This window comes from Lutjanus erythropterus, chromosome 17, assembly GCF_056507025.1.
Source record: "Lutjanus erythropterus isolate fLutEry1 chromosome 17, fLutEry1.hap2, whole genome shotgun sequence".
NCBI lineage: Eukaryota > Metazoa > Chordata > Actinopteri > Lutjaniformes > Lutjanidae > Lutjanus > Lutjanus erythropterus.
This window is the reverse complement of record NC_139333.1, coordinates 12,753,811-12,774,583: the sequence shown is the minus strand read 5'-3', so window position 1 is coordinate 12,774,583 and position 20,773 is coordinate 12,753,811. Positions and strand designations below refer to the sequence as shown.

Below are 20,773 nucleotides of genomic sequence, written 5' to 3'. Positions count from 1 at the left end.
AAAGAAATCAGAAAATATTCACATTTGAGAGGCTGAAATCAGGGAATTTGGATAATTGACTCAAACCCATTTTGACAATAAATGTAATAGTTGACAACTTATCAGTTAACTGATTTATTGTTGCAGCTTTACTTAAAAGAAAAGAAAACAGGAGAAAACCCAAAGTTGGTAGGTCTTAGATACTTTCACAAAAAATACGAAAAATGAATATGGTGTTTATCACCCTATGTCTTAAGATGTTACATTTCCAGGTTCTCAGTATCAGAGATCGTTGCTCCATGGTGAACAGTCACTGGATCAAGCTTGGGGAGGACCTCTTCTCCCTGGAATAATTTATGCAAGTGTCTGTCAGTGCTGGTGGAGTGAGGATAGTAGGAGTGGCTGGGGCGCTGGCAGCCTGCTTTGCATGAGTCGTGGACTCCCAAGTTAGTGGCTACAGCTTAGATATTTCCTGTCAGCCGCGCAGACAGCAGAGCAGAGCCGAGCTGAGGGCGGAGGAGACGAGGAGAGGGATGGCAGAGAACAGCTCCGACACGAGCAGCTCCGTTCACCGGAGATGTTTGGCCCATTCCCCGGCGGAGAGAAACATTTCAGCCGGTGTCGGGACATCGAAATGGATTCGACTGAACGTCGGGGGGACGTATTTTTTAACAACGAGGCAGACGCTGTGTCGAGACCCAAAATCATTTCTGTACAGACTAAGCCAAGCTGACCCCGAGCTCGACTCGGACAAGGTAAATGCTAAGCTAGTCCAGCTAGTTAGCGCTGTTCGTTAGTTGTCTAACTCCATTTTATTTTCCACTAAATTAGCTTATATTCACATACTGCATGGTTAAGCAATTCGGGTGGTTGGTGACTACACTTAACGGCCTATTTAACCAAATCTACAGCTTTAAGGAAGTCAGTGTTTATTCATACTTAATGCTAACTCGATTTTGGGGGGCTAGCTAGCATTAGCCTGCAAAGCTAGCTAGATTCCGACAGTCACCACATGACATACGATCTTGATGCTAGCTTGTGTGTGTAGCTGACTCGTTATTCGTCTTCACCGACATGAGTTGCCCGCTCTTGCACGTAACTAAATGTGTTGTTTAACGCGTTAAGAATAGCGTGTGGTTGTAGTTGTATCTAACGGGTTTCCTGTTAAAATATCAAGTCGCCACAGTAGTTGGGAACTTTCCCCATCTGAGGCCGTTGCATTGCGTTGCACTCATCGAGGTGTCAAATATCAAATAGTGACAGCATCTTTATTTCTCCTCCAGATAGTATTGACAGAAACTACTGTTAGGTATTAGACTTTGAACGTCTCTGTAGATACTGTAGCCCAGGATTTAGTGTGGCTGTATATATTGTATTATACTGTATTAATCTAATATTTTTGGTGAGTAATGTCACTCAGCTTTAACAGCCAAATAAATGCAAAATTTTTGTTATTTTGCTGTAACATTAATTAGGTTGTAGCATAAGCAAATTGAAATTCAGTATCATATTGGTGTGCTATTGACACACATGGGCTGGATGATGTAGCATTAAATATGATATTGTTATTTTTAGGCTATGTCATGTTATGTATCTCAATATACACATTTATCTCAAATAACATGCAATAAATTGTCAAATAGTGATGATCTTTTAGAAAATAATGCATGTTTGGCCACATACCTTTATCATAATTGCAACACTATTGTAGTGTTGACTGTTAGTGTGTTCACAAAATATTAACACATTGAGATGTTTGATATATAATCATCAGTAATGTGTCATGACTAAGTTGCTTAAGACAGACAGTCTGGTAAGTTCATAAAATGACATCACTTTAGTGTAATGCAGCCTTTAAAACCAGGAAAAGACAACACTTATGCCACATCACAATATGCAGAATTAGGGCTGCACAATTATTCCAAATTTTATTGAAATCACTTTTGCTACAGACCCCAACGGATGTCAAATTGTCATGATTTTAATTGTTTGTTTTTTTTCCAGTGAAACTTAAAATTGAGAAAAATGATTGTTAATACTACTCTTGAATTATATCACAATATCTATCAAAATAATCAAATAATGATTTTATTTTCTCATATCATGCAGCCCTATCCAAAATCTAAGATGATATCTAGCCTCATCATGTTATTGATACAATATCAATATATCGCCCAGCCCTAATCAGTATACTATTGATGCAGTATCTACTCATAGCTCTTCTCTGGCCCATTCAGAGATTGTAAAGTCTGCATGCGTTGGTGCTATAATTAACTTACCAAATGATCTACACATATAAGACTTTATTGCTTGATCAATTTGTGTTTTTTCCCTCCCTCTCTTGAGGTCAGTCTGTTACTTGGCTCTGTTTGCTCTGCAGTAATCAGCCTCGGTGCTGGTGGTGAGGCTCCCCTAATGAGCACATAAGTCATTGCCAAGTGGGGTGAGGTGCTGCTGACAACTGAGAGCATGGGATGAAGTCACTCGTCTCCCTGAATGGCCTCAGTGCTCCAGATGCAGCCCTCTCTCTGTTTGTCCATCTGCCAGTTTTAACAGCAGCGTTTGTGTGCATTATAAGGCCCCCAGCACTGTCAAACACAATGTATTAGTGTCTGTATACATAGTGTAATGTGCTCTGCTTTTCGACGTTCATTTTACTGCTCCATTATTCATTGTTTTCATCTACTTGCACATTTTAATCTTCACCTCTGCCCCCCTTTATACTAAGCTGAGACCATGGCTCATCTCGTATTTTCATGCAAATATCTTAATCTCTGAATAATCAGCTTGCTTTTTTGTCAGTCTATCCTCCCATAAGCAACGGATCAGTCCACCTCAATCCCTTGTCTTAAGTGTGTATCAGACTCTCATGCCATTACCGTACCTCTCTCCTGCAGGCAGTCTGGTTGGAGATAGCTCCCAGTAAAGTAAGAGGTTATTATTGGATGTTTTTCACTTGCTACGGTGTCTCAAACTATATACATTGACATGATTTCATCTTATTTGCAACTGTGTCAAGAAGGCGCTTGTTTTTTTGCGTCACACAACTGTGCATGTGAATATGAAGCCCAGCAGAGTAATAGATGAGTGAAGAGCTCTGTTTTTGGGCAAATGCAGTATTGTGTTTCCCAGCCAAGGAAATGAGTGGTTCAGTTCTCAGTCACGCAGGCTGACGTGCTTCAGCAGGACTCTTGAGGAGAACTGCATTATTCATGTTGTTGACTGGAGCCTGTTTTGCACATTGGGGTAGATCAGGGAGAAAGTAGAGGAAGTGCTGTGACGTGCATGGCCATAACAGCTGACAGCTTTGTATTTATACATTTTTTTTGTTTGTTTTTGTCTTAGATACTTTATTCCAGAATTGACACACATTTTTATTGCTGTTATGTTAGAGTGATGTTGTTGTTATTACATTTGTTAGGCCTAAGTGATTAGCCTAATTCATGCTGCAAGATTATCAGTATGTCCTGCTTTCAAAATTGTCAATTGTCCAGTCAACAAGCTGAGTGATGCACATCACTGGGCATGCATCCATTGGCAGGCTCCTGCTCTCAAACTACTCAGCTCAGGACCACTCAAGTAGAGACCCATCTTTCTAGCTTTGAGAGCTGCATAAATTTTTCAAACACCCCATCACAAAGGATTCTTGTTCGTTCAACATCTTTATTCTTTTCATATTCATATCCATTTGCTGCTCGGAGAGATTCTCTCTGCGGCATGTGTGAGGGAAATATGGCCGCATTTAATGCTGGTTTCAGGTTGTATGTCATGCCTGAGCACACTGTCGGAGGCAACGTAAATATTTAACGGTGATATCTCAGTCTCCTCCTGCTCTGTCTTCTTGCAGTAAGTGCTCAACAGGACACTGCAGGGTGCTGTTGGCAAATCAGGTGTGACTCAAGGCTGGACCTATCAGTTCTATCAGACTAAAGGCAAAGTTATACCTATTATTTCACTTCATTCCGTACACATTTCTCATTTTTCCTCAAGAAAACACCAGGTCACAGTGATTTTCTAGCTTGCAAGCTTAGCTGTGGAGCTGCTTAACTGCCTCTCATCATGACAGCAAAGCTTTTAGAGGACTTTTAAAAGGAGCTGTTCATTTACTGCCTGAAGCTTTTGAAAATGGTAGAAAGGTGAGAAGTTCCTCCAAGCCTTTGTGAAAGGTCAAACAAGCATTCAAACGACAGTGTTAAATATCTTGAAACATGAGATAGTTTCACATAATATAGCCCTGATGTGATGTGTATTATTTAAAAGACGAAGGCCCATTTTACTATGCCATTACTGCTTGTACTCCGGAGGGACTCCTGGTTCTTACTCCTCCAGGATCAGACTTCCACTTGGCTAAGTAACTCCAGTCATGTGACTCGGAAGATCTGCTGCAACATCTTTAAGTACTGTTTCTGCAGTCTCCAGCTTGGCTGCAGTGAAGGCTGAGCATTCATTCTTCTTATTCTTGGCCTGAGAAAATTGGAACAGCTTCACATGATAGTGTTAATTGTTTTCATGTCCTGGTTGCTGTTTCTTTCTTTGATAATTACTAGCAACCATCTGGTGTATTATTTGAAAGTAAATATTAAGTTTAGACCTCAACATCAGCGCACCTGTCTGGCATGAGAGTTTTGGTGTACACCCATTGTTGCACTCAGAAGGAAACATGTAGTGACTTGTTAATTTTGTTGAATTGAGATTTGACTTTCACTGTTGGATGTTCCTGCAGAAAACCGTATTGGACATCGTGCTTGAAGGGTGGGTCACCAACCATGGTATTTCCTGTGGGAGGATATGTATTGTGTGTAGAAGAAGAATGATAAGGTTAATACTCTACACTTGCCTCTGCAGTGAAGCCCACCCTTCTAATTAGCTTTTGTTTACTTCAATGTTCCAGTTATGGTTGGGTCTGCTTTCACATTGCTCTTGTTACTGCTTTGCACTTTCAGTATTTTGCAAGGCCAAATCTTAATGTAGCCATGTTGCATGCCTGACCTACACTGAACCGACCTATTTCTGGTGGTTACTGTAGGCAGTGTTGACACTTCTAAGTGTATATGTTGATATCATCTGGTTTGGTTTATGTCGTTGGCCTTGGCTCATGTAGGTCTAGCTTTTTATTCGCATCTACAAGATTATTTTAAGTGGGGATGTACGAGATACTTATTAATAGTCAGTGTTTTACCAACAGTAGATGTCATGCCTTCAAGTTCAAGTGGAGAAATACAAAGGAGTACCAGAAGTCAAGCAACATACTGCTGTGGACAGGGTCAGCCAAAAAAAGGCATTTTAGCCACTTAAAAAAATGGTCAACCCCCAAAAAATCTTAATTTTAAGTTATATTTAGAATATTTTATTTTACTACCATTTTACTTTGCTGGCAGACAGCCTTCTTTTAATGCGAAACTGCTGTTTGTATGCTAAATATGGCTCTCTCTCCAAACCAACCAAACTCCATAGGTGAAAACAACAATTTTTCCTCACTGAACGTGGAAGTTGCTGGTCTACTATTGCCCCAATCTCATTGTTTCTTTGTGTAATTGTGTCAATTGTGTCAAGTGTTTTAAAAGGATAGTTCAGATTCACTAAAGTCACACAATAACAAAAACAAACAGATCAAGGTAGCGGTAGACCAGGATCCCAGCAACTCCGATGTTCGGCAAGGTTTAAGTGGTTTAACTGATTTTGCCTATAGAGACTGGTGGATTTGGAGAGTGATATTTGGCTTATATAACAGCATACACTCAAACCATTATTGATCTTTTTTTCTTTTCTTTTGGGAGTAACTACTGTGCCTGATGCACGGACACTGTATTCTTTGATGTGAGGCTGTATGAGGTACTATTGCTTTAATATTCACAGATGATGATAAGGTAGTTATGTTCATCATTACAGTCATAGTATTACACAAAGATGGTGAACTTTCTCTGGCTGCCCTTCAAGCTTTCTAATTCGATTAAGTTCTTCACTTTTCCTTCCATTTCCTGCCTGTCTTCAGTACATCCCAGCAGCCCTCCTCCTGTTCCCTCACTATCCCCACCCCTCTGTTTGTTGCCCAAAGCTCCCCAGCCTGGGCCTCCAGAGACCTCCACAGCCTTTTGTTTTTAATTAAAAACAATGTCCCCTTTGTGTGTACATGGGCCCATATCGGAGCCCCCATAATCGTCTCTCTCTGAACTGGGTCACTGTCACCCCCATAGTCCCCCATAGAAGCTTGTGCACCCACAGGACCAGCAACAGGCCCGTCACTCAGCACAACAGGTCAGGAAGCAGAAAGTACACGTATGGTAGCTTTGAGTGTTTGATCAGTGGGTTTTTTAGGCTAGTATACTATAGATTATTTGTATAGTACAAGAGGCCCTTTTCACTGCAGACATTTTGATGTGTCATAGTAAGATAAGCACAGGTGCTGCTAATAACATTGACAATGGCCCTGTTATTCAAGTGGCCCAGTGTGACAGTGAACCTGCATGCAGTATACCTGGAACCCTGAAACCAAAGCAGCTAGATGGAATTTAGCTAGAATGTACCCAGTTTCTTTCTTTTCTTTTTCTTTTCAAAGCTTCTGTTGAGGTTTTCAAATGAAGATTCAAATGTCTCTCAAAAACAGAAGAAAGTCATTCATCTGATTGAAAGAGTTATACTCATTAAAAAAAGTTATTAAAAAAAAAAGAATATTTCATCAGTTTCATCAACATAAATGTAATTTATGGTGCTGTGAGATTGCTGCCAAACCTTTTTTTGTGACTGCAGTGAAAATGCTTTTGAAAAGTATGAATTGTAGCAGAATATTGCATTAGATAAAATATGTGAATTTTGAAATGATTACATCTATCTACTTTTAGTAAATTTTGACTTTGTGGCTTTACAATGCTTTGGAGTTGGGAAATGTTTGAATCACCCTTTGTTTTGTTTACTCTGCCACTAGAGAAAAAAAGCCTATATCATATACTGTACTTTGCCCCATAGCGCTTTACAGGCTCACATCAACTTTGTGTTCAAATCCAACCCAAGTTTACAAGATCCAGGTAAGGAAAATGTCCACAAAACAACCTAAACAACCTCTTGCTGGTTACTTATTGGACAGGTCATAGTGTAGAGCCAAAGGGGAACTGAGTTGAGAGAGATTAAGCACCACATAAAAAAAAATTATCATTTTTTATAAGCCATTCAAACTTCTGTCTGGGTCTTGACAAGTTCTTGTTACAGTAGTGGTCCCCAGAGCCAATTTTAGTGGGGGTGCATCTGGCTAGGGGGAAATGTTGAGTGAATCTGAAGCGGAATAGACATCTTGTCAAAGCAGACATTTAGACTTGTCAAACACATGTGAAACCAGTAATATTAGTAATTGTTGGAATGGAGCCATTGTTAATGTTTTAATTTTCAACTCTTCTTGAACTTAAACCTTTTCTGCCGTGACATGTCTGATAAAGAAACAAGAGCGATCTGATGCCAGGAATGGTTTCAAGTTTCAGGTTTGAAGCATTTATTCAGAAAACAGAATGATATGTAAAATACAAGATGAACAGGTTTTTAACTATAATGAAAGGAAAATAGGTGATGCTCCTCAGGCAAACATGTCAGTCAAATCCATAATATAAACAAGGCCATCTAACTCTCAAGTTCACAGTAAACACCAGTAATATATGCCGGGTCTTGCTTTTGATAATGTTATTTTAATGTAATTCTGGCACATTTTCTAGTTCTTATTTCTCCGGTGATTTCCGGTGAAGTTCATGATCACAAATGAACTTTTGCAGGCTTCCAAATGGGGAAAGGGGAAAAAAGGTTGGAAACTCAGAACTTAGGGATGTAACAAGGGTTGCAAATTTTGCATTTTCCATAAGTGAAAAGCACTAACAATCAATGAATCAATTAATAATCATTCTTTCCTTCTCATTTTCATTCCCCCATTTTAAGTTTAATCTTAAATTTCCTTTTTTAACAGATGGCTCCGCTAGACAAAACGATGTCAAATGAGGCATAATTACTGTTCTTTCTAGACTGTTGATTAATTATTAATTAATTATCTTTAACCAGTTAAATTCTTGAAGGTGTTTGCTCAAGTAAAGATTAATCATTACCATCCCCAGATGTAACAATCTATCATATTGTATTATTGTAATAAGAAATATCTCCATGCTATTAAGACCTATGATGATATTACCCATGGTATTACATGGTTAATTGTTTTATGCTATTATTTTTATTTTTATATAGGACTGTTGCCACATTACCTTTGTTTTACGATTACATACATAATTCAAACATTCATTGTGAATTCATAGATAGTTTTTTCACATGCTTAAATCATGGCTGCCAACTTCTATTTTTATCAAAGAAGGAAAGCAGAATAACCTTAAGTTAAAAATGCAGTGCAGATTTATTATCTTAAAAAGATTCATTTTTAGAAGCCCTCATTTTTCTTTGTTTTTATCGTGGCATTATCATACCTTGGGTTTTTGTTATCATTACATCCTTAATTTTTACAGAATTTTATGATACCTGTTTATCTTCCTGATCGAAGAACAATAGCTGTTTTTCCAGAAAATTATGAATACCGCGTGTCATATTTTAGAAATAAACAACTGGACATCATAAATGAGCTGCATTTCAATGATTAGGCACTTTTCCAATGTTTTTTACTATCTGTAACATTCAACTACATCATTGTGTAGAGATTTTTGTAAAACAATAACCAGTGCATACAGATGCCCATATATTAGAGAGAAATCTGAACATTTGTTGTAGGCCAGAAAAATCAATGTGGTGAGTTGTGCAGCTTCTGCCATGTCAGTTTTCTCCACGCAGACCCACCTGTGCTGGTGCTTAAACTTCAGTGACTATGGAAATGTAAGGAACTGACACAGGGCACTAAGACCAGAATAGAGCTCCATTGGGCTCCGGTGGGATATTTTTGCTTTGGAAAGGAGGCCAGCCAGCTAAGAGGGTTCAGAGATTCATTACACAAGAAAATGCACTGGGACCTTTTCTCATTATTGGAAAGATTAATGGGTTTTGAGTTGAATCCATGTCTGGACTTGTGAAGATGAGGTAGCTCAGAATGCGCACGTATTCTTTGGTGTACACTCAGCTGTATGTTTGGTCATGGCCTGGAGTGTATGACAGTATTGCTATGTTGTTGTAGTGACCGGCTGTTGTTGCTGCTAATTTGCCAAGATTGCTCCCAAAGCCATATCCTTGACTGATGCAAAGTCAAACATCCTGCAGCGTTTGCGGATTAGCACAAAATTTGCTTAAGGCCTTTCCTCCGTGCTGAGTGTTTCAGTAAATGTCATGTGTGTTTGACTCACTAAATGTCACATTGTATTAAATAACTTGTAGTAGTAAACTGGTGTCGGCTGCAGTAGTTAAACAGCTGTTCAAACTGACTTTCATATTATGTGTTAGGCCAACTATGTAACAGACCAGACTAGGCTAATTGTCGGTTGTAAGCCAAGGTGCTTTCTCCTGGTCCCCATGGTGGATTCAGCCTTCTGTTCCAAATCTTTTTCTGTTCTGCTCTAATTGTTTTAGCCTCCTTTTCCCCCCTGAGACCAAGACAGTCTAATCACAGTACTTACAGAAATAGGGGAATACCCAGCGGTTGTGAAGGAATCGGGATCAAACCCAAGGCCTCTGGGAATAGTGAAGAGATATCCCAAAGCTGTTGTATGTGTGTGGCTCTGTGTGCGCATGTCCTCTCAACCCCTGTAGAGATTATCAGCACAGGAGCTGACCTCGTAATGCTCATCCCTCTAGTTTTATCCACTGATGCACACTGCTGCGTTCCCCCCCCTCACAGATTTTATTTCGTTTAAGATATATGCCTGCTCATTGATTGCCTTTTTTTTAAAGGAACGCTGACATTTTGGGAAAATACCATTTTCATTTTACTCAGAATCCAATGAGAATATTTGAAATCATTTTCATCTCTGTGTGCACAATCCATTCCCTTGTTAGATTGTTTCTTCAATAGAAAAGTGAATACAGTGTTAGTCTATTAATCTAGCCCCCTTTTCTTTCTGCTTCCCAGGATGAAACTGGTGCCTATCTCATAGACAGAGACCCTACATACTTTGGGCCAGTGCTTAACTACTTGAGGCATGGCAAACTGGTGCTCAACAGGGACCTGGCAGAGGAAGGTAACATCTCTGTGGAAAATGAACTTAAAGAAATGTTTTCCTTTATTGTTGTCAATAATCAAAGTCAACTAAAGAAAGTCTTGGTTGTCTGAAATTCTGCCTACTCTTCAGCCAGTCATTTGGTCAGTGGAGAAAAAAATCTGCAAGTTATCTCTAGATTAATTAAATTAGCTGCAGTGGTAAACTTATATAGCAGCAACAAAAACGCACACATACTGATGACAATCAGTATGTGACAGTTCAGAACTGGCTTCCATATACAAACAAAACTGATTTTATAAACTTACACAAAAAGCAACATGAAAAACTGTTGTTGCTTAGTTGGCTTCAAATGAGGTTTAATGTTAACACAGTTTCTTTTAACTGTCCGTCAGTATTACAACATTAGTCCAACATCGTCCCAGCCTGTGGGTACAGCCTCATTAGCTGCTTAACATGCTAGTGCCAAGTTCAACAGGGTAATCTACAAAAACAAACACTAAAATAGCATAAAACATAGCAAAACTTTCAAGCTTTCAGGTTTGAAGTGAGGTCACCGACAGCCAGTAAAGGTCATTGAGCTTGAAACATTACCGGCTGGCCTTCATTGATAAAGCAGTCTCACAGAATAAAATTCACACACATATTGTCATCAAAAATAACTTTATCCACTCAACTCCTCTCTCCTCTAAGTGTAGCGATCTGTCAATTAGTTTAAAGTCAAGTAAATGCATGAATACATTAAAAGGAAATGCATGCCATTGTTAGTAGTTAGTAGAAGCAGGACAAATGTGTCATTGTTTTGTTTTCACTGTCTTAGGTGTGCTAGAAGAAGCCGAATTCTACAACATTACATCATTAATAAAGCTCATCAAGGACAAGATCAGGGAACGTGACTGTAAAACATCGCAGGTATATGATGTTCTTTTTGGATAGATTTCTCCATCAATGTGACATTCCCGTTTTATTAGTTTTGTGAACTGATATCTCTCCCTCTCCATCCCGTTTCCCTCCTGTGTTCGTCGTTCTTCTCAGGTTCCGGTGAAGCATGTGTACCGGGTGCTGCAGTGCCAGGAGGAGGAGCTGACGCAGATGGTGTCTACCATGTCGGACGGCTGGAAGTTCGAACAGGTAAATCTCCTCCTGCAGGGTCACAGCAGCAATACTCCTTTCATGTGCTTCACCCACCCCGCTATGCTCACATTGACCCAGAAAGTCCAATCCTCAATATTGGAAATGGCTTAAAAAGCCAAAACAGCAAATCACATCTTTCTCAATGTCCGCATACGTGATCCGGGCATCCCTTCTGTGCTCTGATTGGTTGTTGCAGCTTGTCAGTATAGGTTACGGGCGGGCCCACCAGTCAGAGTTTCTGCTGATTGTGTCAAGGGAGGTGAAGGGAGAGGAGTCTGCTTTGCCAAACAACAGCGGAGAGGTGTGTCCCACAAATTTCTGTCCACGGGCTGGTCACTGCATGGTCCCCATGTTGTCCATACACACCCCGTTGGCCATTGTTTGTCCCAAATAGACACATAGCTGTTGGTCTTTTTTCTTTTTTTTTTAAGTTGATTCTCTTCATTGTTCATTTGTACTGCTTGCTCACCAGTGAGGCTAAGAGAACATAACACCTTTTTCTTGTCTGTGATTTTATTTTGTTTTACGATTATTTTATTCATACTGCATTCACAGTTTGTAAGCTTGTCAGCAGCCTTCTGTGTCTTGCTTTTATGTAGCTACTTGGCTGGTCTGGGGGCTGTGCTTTAATATAGTGCTGGTTGTTTAGAGGTAAAACGTGTATTTTTATTACTTTCACAATAGTTAATTGATATAATTTAAACATTAGGCCAGGGTAATAAAGTTTACATGGGAGTTTGTGTTCAGCTGGAACTGCCCAAAGGGATTTTTTTTTTCTAATGAGAAGTCACACGTTTGGGTGTTGGGAGGGTGTTTTATGTATGAATGAATCTCTCAGAGACGAGGGATCACTGGATCTCCCATTAGAGCTGAAATCTCTCTAATCTCCTTACACAGGTCAGATGGGAAACTCCTAGAAACACTCCTTGTGCAAAGCCTAAAGCTCAGTCGTCAGCCCAGGAGAGTCTTTTGGGGAGATGAGCTTTAATGACCTACTATCATCTTTAAGACTCTCGTGAACAATTTTTTAAGGGTATTTTATGCTGAAAGTCTTAGGATTTGGTGCTTTTTGAGTCTTTAGCAGTATAACAAGCACAGTCCATGGTACCTAGTTGAGACTATTTGGTCTTTTTTGCTGCATTGCCTCCTGTAAGAGAGAACACTTTAACAACAACAAGTCTCCGGCAGCAGTGGCTAATGAGGCGGTGCATGTCTGAACATGCACACCTGGGTACAGACGGTATACCTGTAGCCTGCAGTGTACACACACTTAACATTCAGCAGTAAAAGCAGTTATTCAGGAAGAGGAATTGCTCTGTTTTGTTTCTCGTGTTTTTCAAGGTGTGCATGCAGTTGATGGCGTCCCTTTTGTTTGTCCTCTTGTGTCCTGTAGTGTCTGTTATTTAAACTGACATGACTGGGAACAGGAGCATTAGAAATTACCATGATTATTGTTAGATTTGCTTTATAAAAGTACCATGTGTGGGATTTTCTCAAAGCAGTTCTTTTTGAAGGAAAAAGTCACTCACTCTTAACAGCAGTAGCTTGACTGATGTTTAATTTTTTTGAGTGAATTTTGGTTGTTGTGCACCAACTTCCCTCTCAACTCAAGAGTAAACCCCCCTGTGATAGACTGGTAAGCCTTGCAGCTATAGCAAGACATAATGAGTCATAGAAAGCAGATTATAGAATATAGTCTCTAGTACTGGTGGTCACGTCAGATTTTATTTGTATAGCTTAAAGTCACAAATTACAATTTGCCTCAGGGGGTTTTACAATCTATATAGTGTGTAGATCCTGGAAAGAGTAAGGTATTGATCTTAATTGACCCTTCCTAATACCTGTCCCTTTTTGCTGAACCTTGGTCAATCTTCTCCTTTCCTGTTTGCTCTACCTAGAATATACTCTTTGTTTTCTGTTGAAAAGAGGACCAGTTTTGAAGCTGGTTAAAAGATGTTGCCAGGGAACCTGTAGAAGCACCATATAATCACATCTTTAGTAGGCTAATTTTAGCAAAATGCCATCAAACTAGCTTCCTAATCCACATCAATCATTAGATAGCTAGATACATGTAATAGCTAATGTTAGTAAAATGCTACCTAACTAACTATCTTGTCTACACCAGTCGTTAGCTTGGTAATTGGCTATTGTTTTGCAAATATTAGCTAAGATGTGACTGTATTGCTTTGAACATCATTTAACCATCTTCAAAATGTACTTGTCTTTTCTACTTAAATGAGTCTAGCACATAGCATAACTGTGTGCAGGTTGGCTAGTACTTGTTGCCTTCATTGGTTTGGGTTTCCAGTTGGACAGGGCCTTCCTGTGTGGAGTTAGCATATTATCCCCAAGCCTGCGTAGGATTCATCCGAATGCACCATTTTGTCCTACCATCAAAAACATCTACTCTAGGTCAATTCCTCTGTCCGTACCCCTTAGCGAGGTGCTGGCTTACAACTGGAGCTTGTCCCTGGACACTGTACAGTAGCTTCCCACTGCTCCTAATACTAGGATGGTTTAAATGCAGATATTCACTCTGAATGCATAATGGTACTCTAATAGAGTTGACCTTTTTTTCTTTTGGCATTAGACATGAGGCGTGAGATTGGGTAGGGTAAGAATATCAGGATAAGCCAGTCAGAGGCAGAGTAGGGTGGGTCATGCCTTCACCATCTGCAGGGGAAAAGCTATCAAGTACAGGAAACATGATGAGAAAACTAACCAAGGTTCCTCTGGGTGCCAAGCTGGCTTGTTATTGGAGCACAGACCAAAAAGGGGCCCGACTTAGGAGGGGTCATAATGGCAGTTAAAACACTGAAGAAAATCCTACATATGCTGTGTGTCGTCATATTACTAACATTCAAATCTTAAGTCACATAGCTTATGAAATTTGTGTTGCTTGATGGCAGTGAGCTACTTTGTTGTTTGCTCCTAATTTCCTTTGTAGGTGAAGCTGTAGATTTTGACACTTGATTGCATCAATTCCAACTGTTCACTTAAAACAAACCTGGTCCTCTCAAGTCAAGTTCACCATTCCCCATCAATTTTCAACCAGCATGTTTGCCTCCTGTGGTCAAGTCCCTGCACTTGTATTCATATCTGCCAAATATCTTCTCTGTCTGTGGCGTCTTTGTGCTCTTTCTTTCATTATTGTTACTTTATTTTTGTGGACCACCAGTTATTTTAGTCCTGTGTAATTACTTTGATAAATTGGTCTTTTGTTTGCCCTCTGATCTTCACAAATGTTTTATTTTGGGTTTCCAGTGCTGGCATGTCTGCAGGTCCTGAAAATACTTTCTGCATTGCATTTTAGGAATGTTATTTCTTAAAACTCACGTCATGGTCAAGAAGAAGCATGTAACCTTAAAGTCTTCCCATTGGCTCTGAAGCCTCTAACGTCTTCTTTTGTTGTAAGTGGGGTGATCTCTTGCAATTGTGCCACCATGACATCCTGGGGTTTAAATCTAAGGCCCATCATGTGTCATCCCACCTTATCCCATATTATATGGTGTTCTTAATTGTCATTTTTCTAATAAAGGCAAAAAATGCCAGATAATAATCCTAAAAGTATACTGAAGTATACTAAAATCAGTCTGTATGAGCTGTTTTGAGCTGTATCTAACTAGTGATATCATGTAAAATATATTGAGAAGCTTTTGAAGGTGCAGGAACCTGTAGACTCTCTATGCTCTTTGATTGGTTGTCATCCTCTTTTACGTTACTTTAACGTCTCCTTACCTCTGTTTTCCCACCATGAGTAACCCAGTTTTTGCCTCCACTACCTCATCAGTTTAAGGCTAATTCCTCCTCTGTGCTTTGCTCTCGTGTCTCTCTAGCTCGTCAGCATAGGCTCCTCTTACAACTACGGAAACGAAGACCAAGCCGAGTTCCTGTGCGTAGTCTCCAAGGAGCTGCACAATCAATCATACGGGACAAACAGTGAGCCCAGTGAGAAGGCGAAGGTAAGTGTGTGAGTGTGTGGAGAGGGGCCGGTTGAAAATCCATCCCTAGCAAACATTTGTGAGTGATGGCCTGTGCTGGATGTTTTAAATGCACTGCATTTATGAACATGCCACAGGGGGACTGAAAGCACCTCTGGTTTATTGATGAGAAACCTCTATGAAGGAGAACATTGTGAATATTCAGTCCCTCAGCTAAAAAAAACAGCCTGCCTTTATAACCACCAGTTATCATAGAAAAAAGAAGATAAATGTAGAGATTAAAGCAAAACAGACCTTAATTTTGACAGAACTAACTAAGCATTTAGACTTGTGCAGTTTTTCCCCTGAAATATAAAAGAAACAGTGTCATCTGTGCTTGGGGCATTAGGAGAGCACGGGTCTGTAGATTAGTGCTGCTTGTGGCAAGGTCTGTCATTTTCTCAAGGGCTTTGGGAGCAAAGCAGGAGGCACGCCCTGTGGAATTCAAGCTCCCATCAGCTTGTCTCCGCAGGGGCCCAGACTCCTTAAAGGCAGCTACATGAGAAGAGGATGATAGGAAGATTAAACACCACCAGTGCATCTTTCAAGCAAATGTAGAGAGAGAATGGAGACTTGGTTGTGATTGTTTCCAGGGGCACCATAGCCAAACTGTGTCCTCGAGCATGACTCATTTAATGTTACTATTCACAGAACTGAAATCTAAATTTATCTCTCCTTTTTGTAGTAAGCATGTGTTATTTATTTATTTATTTGTCATGAATGGCACAATTTGGAATCATTTGTGACAAGTGAATTAAAAGGATAGTTCGAATTATTGAAGTGGGGTTGTATGAGGTACTTATCCATCATTGGCACTTCCCCAGTCAGTAGAAACTGAGAGGAGTACCAGCACAGAAGCTAAGCATCTACTGCTGTGAACGGGATCAGCAACAAAACATATTTTAGCCACTTAAAAAGCTCAACCTAAAAAAATTTAAAATCAGTTATATTTAGAATCCTTTTTATTGTTTGACAGCCATGGGATTACGCAGTTAAATAAAGTAAAATATTGTTCTCTCTAAATCAACCAAACTCCATGGGCAAAATCAGTCATTTTGCCTCACAGATCATGGAAGTTGCTGGTCTACTGCTGCCTTGATCTGTTAGGGTTTTTTGTTTTACTATGTGGTTTTTGTCAGTCTGAACCATCCTTTCGAGACACCAAAGTCACACAGTGACACAAACAAATTAATAGATTGTGGCAGCGATAGACCAGCAGTTCCCATTTTCTGTGAGGCAAAATGACTTATTTCGCCTATGGGGTTTGGTTGGGTTGTAGAGAGCACTATTTGGCTTGCATAGCAGCAGTTTCAAGTTAAAAAAAAAAGGCTGTCTGACGTGGTAATGTGGTAAAAATATTCCAAATATAGTGCATATTCAAACTCAATTGTTGTTGGTTTTTGTTTTTTGTGTTTTTAATTTTATTTTATTAGGTGGCCTTTTGTTGCTGACCCTGTCCACAGCAGTCCATTGCATAGCTTCCATGCTGTTTCCCCTCTCTGCTTCTCCAAACAGGGGGTGTGCCGACAGCTCTACTGTTGCTAATACATCAAATTATACGAGCTGTCCCTTTAAGGGTGGTAGGAAGGTGCCCTTGGATAACATTTGTACTTTATGTTTTCTTGTGTTTTGCATAGACACTAAATGTAGTTGTTAATGTTAATCCCCTCTGAACATTAACCCTTTGTTCTCCTTTCCAACATTTTACACCTTCATTAATTTCCGTTATTTTACGACATGCCTTTCTTGTCTTCTTCTGTGCTGTCTGCATGCTGCATGTTGCTCAGAGCGAGGATGAGGAGACGGATTATGAAATGAATGACTCTGATTAGGGTTGAGCACTTATGACTCACTGGTGAGCGCTCAAGTGCTCGTAGTCCCTCCACCACACCTCCCCAGTTTGTCCCTCTTTTGCTTCCCTGTGCCTCCTTGATACAGTTTACACTACTGAAAGCTTTGCTCACATTTGTTTTCAAAGACAGCTTGAGCTGATAATATACTTAAATGGGAGTAAAGTGCCTGAATCCAGGTTGAAAATCAGCTTTGGCCTCCTACGAGCCAAAGCTAGATCAAAAACCAGATGGTTCCTGTTGAGACTGGTCCAGTGCTTCTTTGCAGGTGAAGCGCTCTTTGAAAGCAGATGGGAAGAGCTCCATTTTATTTCAGTAGTGTAAATATGACCCTTGTAATTATTGTCATGCTCACAGCCTTGGTTAATGGAGAGCATGCTGAATCATCAGCTGCTGCAGTTTGACTCATTGTCCCTCATTCAATGACATTTAAAGGGAAGGGGGGTTACTATGCTCCCTTTGTCTATGTCATTGTCAGTAGTAGTAACAGTTGAAGTGATGCTTGGACAGCACTGATGTGGTTTTTAAATTCAATTTGGTTATAGATCCACCTGTCTTTTTCAAAATAACACAATGGCCCAATGAGCAAAAATCACGATTTTATTAGTTCCTAAGGTATAGGTTAAGATGACAGGGATGTTCCTAGTGACTGATTCTCTGTTGATTAACTAGGCTGCGTAAAATCTTAGAGGCAACAGTCAACTTATGTCATCTATGAGGAAAATACCAATAATCAGTTTAATCGACTAGCATTTCTACTGCCCACTAGCAAGGGTGGTGACGTTTAACCACTAAGTTGACGAATCATGCACGTCCTTAAAGACAAAATAGGGCAGAACGGTTTGTGATTATTTTGACGGATATTGCGATATTAGTCACAATTTTAATGGGAATGGTAATTTTCACATACATTTTCTCTGAAGAAAAGTAAAGACGATGTAATTTTTTCTGTTTTTTTTCCCTCTTTGATCTGGACTAAACAAGCATGTTCCCTTGTGTCTGAAGAGGATTTGTAGACTAAAGTATCTCTGTAGTATCACATGTAATTTGTTTTGGTATTTTCTTATACATGTTATCTTTATCAGAATATTGAAGCCACTGTGATTTGGATATTATACTTGGTCATATTATGATTTTGATTAATAAATTAAAATAAATATAAATCAAATAATAAAATAAAATGGATTTGTGTGTAAAGCATCAGAAAATACAATAGAAAAAAGGCATAATTTCACAGAGCCTAAGGTGACATTTTCTAATAGCTTTTTTCGTGTAAAATGGAGAACAGCGGCAAATCCTCACATTTCAAGGGCAACTCCCTGCATTCTTTTCTGCATTTTTAAAATGTAAACGCCCCCCTCAGCCATTAGCCAAAAAGCAGTGACGTATTTTACAGCCCAAAAACTACAATGGTGCAACATTCAAAGTCAGACTTTCTGCTTGTGAACTCGGGGCAAATCCATCTACCCCGACTTCATGACGACATCACACAACAATGGCAGCACCCATGGTAGCCTAAACTAATACATACTCTCATATGGTAAAACTTCTTCTGCATATAAATTGATGTCAAAATATGTTGCTGTAAAATAAAATGGGGTCTGTTACCTCATGCATTGTTTTTCTTTCTCTGTGTCGGTGCACAGCTGATGGTTCAATTGAGTGTACACTTGCCAAAGAAACTCATCAGTTTGTTAGGGTCAGCTATATTTTTTTGTTTACTTTTGGCATTGTGCACCTCAAATGGTTTAGGGACATAAGTTTGACCTTTCAACTGGGAAATTCTGACCTCAGACGTTGCCTAGAATGCAGCATTACATGTAGCAATGTCATCATGCAGAAACCTATGTCAGGTTATGGGTGAAAACATTTTTAGAAGGGTTTAGTAAAGTAGCATTTTGAAGCTTCATTAAAAATTTTATTGTTTCAAATTGAATACGTAGGGAGCGCTACTGGGAAGCTTCAGAATGACAGAAACCTCAAAAAATAATTGGCTGGCCCTGTGAGAAGCAGGATCAAGAGTATGGTTGACATTTATGAGTGAAATTATTAATTTATGATCAAAATAATTGTTTCTGTAGCCTTGATAAATCTCTCAGGTTGAATTTTGCCCTACACCTCTGCTTGTCTTTCCACTACCAAGGTTGATCCTACCTTTGTCTGCTTCATGAGCTCACCCAGAATTGGCTCTCCAGCCACATGCTGCATAGTCTCTGGCACAATGCTTCATTTTCCTCACTTGTGCAAGCGTTTCCCTTTTTCTCTGCCCTCTATTCAGTGTTTGATTCAGCCGGCACGTAGAGTAAATGTGTGAGTGCTCCTGGCTTGGAGAGTATGTACTGTGGCAGGATCAAGTGCTTCAGTAAAAATATATAATGTGACTGTCAAACACAGGGAGCTGTACAGAGTCGGGTACTAGATGTCATTTTTCATCCATGACATTCATTATAATTTTTTTTGCATGTTTTGTCCTCTGTCTTTGCAGATTCTTCAGGAGAGGGGTTCCCGGATGTGAAGAGGACTCAGTATTATGAGCTCCAGGTGTTATGATGCAAACATATCATCTTTGTGGAAGAACGTTTGGCACAATGGAGATTTAAAGGGGGGTGTGCATTTATTTTGTGTTTTCCCTCCATTTTTTGTTTTTATTTCTTGATGTAAATAAGTCTGTTTACTGACGATTTGTGCCTGTACATTTAAACTGGACCTTTTTTTGGAATTAGCGGCAAGTTTTTTCTAATTGAATGCAAGGAATTGCAATCTACATATGTTTTATGCTATAAAATATGGCCATCATCATGTAAGGGCCAATGATTCACTCAGGGTCATCTATCGAGTTAATTCTTATATCCTCCAACTCAAGGGTCTGGTAAGGGATCAGTGTGGTCTTTATAACTCAAAAGTATCAAACTTAAAATCATTGTTTAGAGATGTTAAGAAGGGAATCATGTTTTTATTTAGCACATGTTAAAGAGTTAGGCTATTAAATGTGAAATTCACCCCGGGGGGAAAAAAAATCTGACACATTTTTTTCCAAAGATTTGAAACAGTTACACTGAGATTTGTGATCATGAGGATCCCATCTATACAACATACACTTTCAGATGCTTTTGAAACAGTTACTAAGATTTAAAAATTATTTTCAATTACAATTCACTGTCAGAAAGGAACAATCACATTCTTAAACCAGGTTGAAAACTATATGAACAAAATGTCAGTGATTTTATTTTGTAATTAAAGGGGCATTAGGTAATTTATCACTTCTACAAGGCCTTTATTGATGATGATGATGATGATGATGATGAGGAAGTGACCTATGATGAACATTTTCCCATTTTCACATAGACTGAGTAAGGTAACTTTAGAGATATAGCAGAAATGTCTCAGTTATTGTTCGCTTTCTTGGCTTGAGAAGTAAATGTGTTGCTAGTGTAGCTGCACAGGGCACCGTGTGTTCTATCTTGCAACCTTAGTAATGCATTAACCCACAGATACAGCCATTGTGTGCTCTGGGATTAAGTAATTATTATATTTTCAGAAAGTCCACTTTTATAAGGATGAAACTTTAAAGTATTGGACAAAATGTTGTTTTTCAAAGTAAGATTTTTGCTGCTTCTGCAAACGTGGACTCTTAGTAATGTAGAGAAAGTGAAATGGCTCTCTAAATGTTGTAAACTGCATGTTTATATCAAGTTTAATATGCCAGATTTTT

At 39.3% G+C, this 20,773-nt stretch overlaps 1 protein-coding gene across 2 annotated transcripts; it reads left to right on the top strand.

Annotated features, from left to right (window-relative positions):
• Window positions 1-343: 343 nt before the first annotated feature.
• Window positions 344-20,354, top strand: kctd5b (potassium channel tetramerization domain containing 5b). Of its 2 annotated transcripts, XM_084741066.1 has the most exons (7): window positions 344-734; window positions 10,010-10,118; window positions 10,918-11,009; window positions 11,133-11,228; window positions 11,428-11,532; window positions 15,068-15,193; window positions 19,547-20,354. In XM_084741066.1, the coding sequence occupies exons 1-7, from the start codon at window positions 513-515 to the stop codon at window positions 19,574-19,576; spliced, it is 780 nt and encodes a 259-aa protein (XP_084597192.1). In that variant the 5' UTR covers window positions 344-512; the 3' UTR covers window positions 19,577-20,354. The 2 variants fall into 2 exon arrangements, with proteins under 2 accessions (XP_084597192.1, XP_084597193.1); XM_084741067.1 differs by lacking the exon at window positions 11,428-11,532 and having other exon boundaries at window positions 351-734.
• Window positions 20,355-20,773: the final 419 nt, after the last annotated feature.